Genomic DNA, 3,138 nt, shown 5'->3' on the forward strand with positions numbered 1-3,138 from the left:
CCCTATGGATGTCAAACCCTGCACTTGGGTATTAATCATAGACCTTCTAACACACACAAAACCATCCTTAGATGGCTGTACTGCCCCCGTAGAGGTGGTACAGTACTTCTCAACTTAATAGAAGGTAAGCACACCCAATGCACACACACTACACCCGGGCTGATGATAAGCCGTACTTCTCGCCAAAGCAAGGATCTACCTAAGAGAACCGCAGCCCGCCACCATACGCACTAGACCACCTGACTTATACCATCAAACAAACTCCCAACAAACAAAACTAAACCAGCCTCCGTTAGATGCACCCCATCAGGCCTATAGAGATGTTTATCACGAAACCTGATTAAAGGATGTTGGATCACAAAACCTCCATGAGACAGCAGAAACTTCCCTACAGCAGCATTGATTTTCTTACGAGCCTCGTCCAAAGCTTTTGGAGAACGAGCACCACGCCACTGTAGCCTAGGGATGATGCAGGACCAAATCACTTTACAGAAAGGCCAAGCACCCATAATGAGGAGGAGGTTGGACACTATGTCAAGCCTTAAATCAAGGGAAATCCTGGAACCAATGTCGTTCCCACCCAGATGTATAACCAGCAGTTTGGGGACACCAAATTGCCGTACAGCGGCTATCAATCTTGACTTAAGAGACCCCCAACGCAGACCCCTAAACCCTAACCAGCGAATCCTTGCGGACTCAGGCCGCAACAGCTGGATGCTGACATGAGAGGCCCTAGCGGCCCAAAACACAAATGAGTGGCCCACGATCCAAACATCTCTAACATCAAATATCGGACCTATAAGGGGCAGTAAAGGAATGTAAATAGAATTAGTAAATGAAAACAGAGTAACAGGAGAGAGACAGACAGGAACGTAAAACAAATATTTTAGCAGCCGTAAGAAACTGACTATAACTAGATTGGGAACTTTTAAGGTTTAGTTTGAAGAGACTAATCAAAATAACAAACTTTACTTAAATTTACATTAACTAATCATATAACGATTTTAAATCTGGCTGCCTAATAACACATAGAACAAACAAGTTTAAGTTTAAGTTTAGAATCTAAATTAGCATTGGACAACAATAGAGAACGATAGGGGAAAACCAGGGAGGGAAGGGGAGGGGGGGGGGGGGGGTTGGGTGGAAACAGGAAAAAACAAAGCAACTCGACGAGAGGTAAACCAAAAACCTGCTGAGGGACTGTATGTTTGGCCGAATTAGTCCGTCTAGCCAGGTAAAATAAAATCCCTCAAGACCCCCACTTGTTTAAAGCAACAAGTGGCAAGTATTACCCGAGTAGGATGGACAGGGGAGACAAAACAAGACAAACATAACAAACATGAAGAAAAGTCGAACGAAGACATGAGACATAGGCAGACATAACATCAACAGAAAACGCAACAGCAATTTAATCAGCAGCCGCCGGCCTAACATAACGCTTATAGCAAGCCGATTTCCAACGCCCTAGAGCCATGATCTGCGGAACCGACAAGCCAGCCGCGGCGGCCGATGTAGCTGGGCCAATTGTAAAGGAATGGGTACCGAAATCTCCGGGGGAGAGGCCAATGTGAAGCAAACAGCGTCTAAAAATGAATTGAAACTGATACTTAGTAAGAGGTGAACCGTCAGCATGAAGCAACCATGCGCCGCCAACTACAGGCCGTAATGGCACAAAAAGCTTAGCCAAATGTACCGGGCAAACACGGTGATCCACGCAGGACTTAAGGGACACCCAACGACCGCGACCCAGTTGATCAGTTTTAGATCGCTGTATTTTGCACAACAAAGCCCCCTCCCCAATACTGATATCGGAACGGGACATGGGCGAAAGCGCTAATCTAGAAGGGGCAACTAGTTCCGAAATATGGAAGGCACCATGAAATGCCATAGAAAAAGCCAAACAAAAAAGATTAGCCTCGAAAGGAGAAATCACCACATGAGGAACCGCAGCTAGCAACTTAATCAAAAGGGGAATATCAATCGGTCTTCGCTTATCCACCGGCCGAGGCGAGGCGCGAGCCCAACCCTTAAGGGCCTTGATAGCTGCAAAGCTCTTCGTAAGGTCTGTGCGCCCTTTCAGCCTGGAATAAAAGGAAATGCCAGCCAGCATGCGCGAAACTACCGCGCGGGACCGACCAGAGACATACATGCTCCAAACAAAAGAAAGCATTGAGCACTGCGCGCTCTCACCTTGGCTTCCGCGATGACGTAGGTAACTTTCCCATTCGGACCAAGCCTTCTGATAGGCCCGCAATGTAGTTGGGGCAAGGGATTGCTCCGCTAGACCCTCCATGCCGGCTCGATGACCTGCCAAACATATGGGGGGCAAGGCTCACCAACTAAACAAGCCTCCGGAGCAAGCTACCTAAACCGATCCCACTGAAAACGGGAGAGCGCGTCAGCAATGTTATTGTCCAAGCCTGAAATGTGACGTGCCTTAAACAAAATGTTAAATTGCAAACAACGCAGCACTAGCTGCGAAAGCAGGCGCAAAGCAGGCAAGGAAGAAGCGCGCTGTCCTTTAACAGCGTGAACAACGCCTAGGTTGTCGCATCTAAAAACAATGTTCCTATCGCGCAACTCAGGAGCCCACAGTTCCAGCGCCACCATAATGGGAAACAATTCCAGAAGGATTATATCTTTAGTTAAACCCCTGGAAAACCACTCCGCAGGCCAGGGGGCAGCGCACCATGACCCACGGAGGTAACACCCAAAACCTGACGAGCCGGCCGCGTCCGTGAACAACTGCAACTGACCGCTGGGAACAGGAGGAGGCAGCCACAGGAGAACACCATTAAAGTCGGCTAAAAATGAGAGCCAAATAGCTAGATCCCTTTTTATTTCGGCTGAGAGCCGAATAAAATGGTGCGCCCGGCGGACGCCTGCAGTGGCTCGCTGTAGTTTCCTAGAAAATACCCTACCCATGGGGATCACCCGGCAAGAGAAATTGAGCAAACCCAGGAGAGACTGAGCTTGCCGCAATGTCACCTTACCCGCAGCCAGGCAACCCTGAATGGCATGTTTCAATTTGAGAAGTTTCTCAGCTGGAAGCCTGCAGCAGCCATCCAAGGTATCAATTTCAATGCCCAGATAGGATAGCCGGGAGACCGGGCCCAATGTTTTATCGCTGGCAATAGG

At 48.5% G+C, this 3,138-nt stretch overlaps 1 protein-coding gene across 1 annotated transcript; it reads right to left on the bottom strand.

Annotated features, from left to right (window-relative positions):
- Positions 1-212: 212 nt before the first annotated feature.
- On the bottom strand, positions 213-2,293 carry LOC148534608 (uncharacterized). Its single transcript, XM_088465863.1, has 2 exons — positions 2,191-2,293; positions 213-796 (listed from the first exon to the last, which is right to left on the bottom strand). Exons 1-2 carry the CDS (start codon positions 2,291-2,293, stop codon positions 231-233), a joined length of 669 nt encoding a protein of 222 aa, XP_088321989.1. The 3' UTR covers positions 213-230.
- Positions 2,294-3,138: the final 845 nt, after the last annotated feature.

The sequence above is a fragment of the Taudactylus pleione genome, unplaced genomic scaffold, assembly GCF_031769625.1.
Source record: "Taudactylus pleione unplaced genomic scaffold, aTauple2 ptg000065l, whole genome shotgun sequence".
Lineage (NCBI taxonomy): Eukaryota > Metazoa > Chordata > Amphibia > Anura > Myobatrachidae > Taudactylus > Taudactylus pleione.

Bases quoted from the DNA above. Each gene is read 5' to 3' on its own strand.
- LOC148534608 (XM_088465863.1), bottom strand. From the start codon at position 2,293: ATGGAGGGTCTAGCGGAGCAATCCCTTGCCCCAACTACATTGCGGGCC. The intron at 797-2,190 runs GTGAGAGCGCGC...TGCCCCTTATAG, and splicing joins ACGTCATCGCGGAAGCCAAG to GTCCGATATTTGATGTTAGA.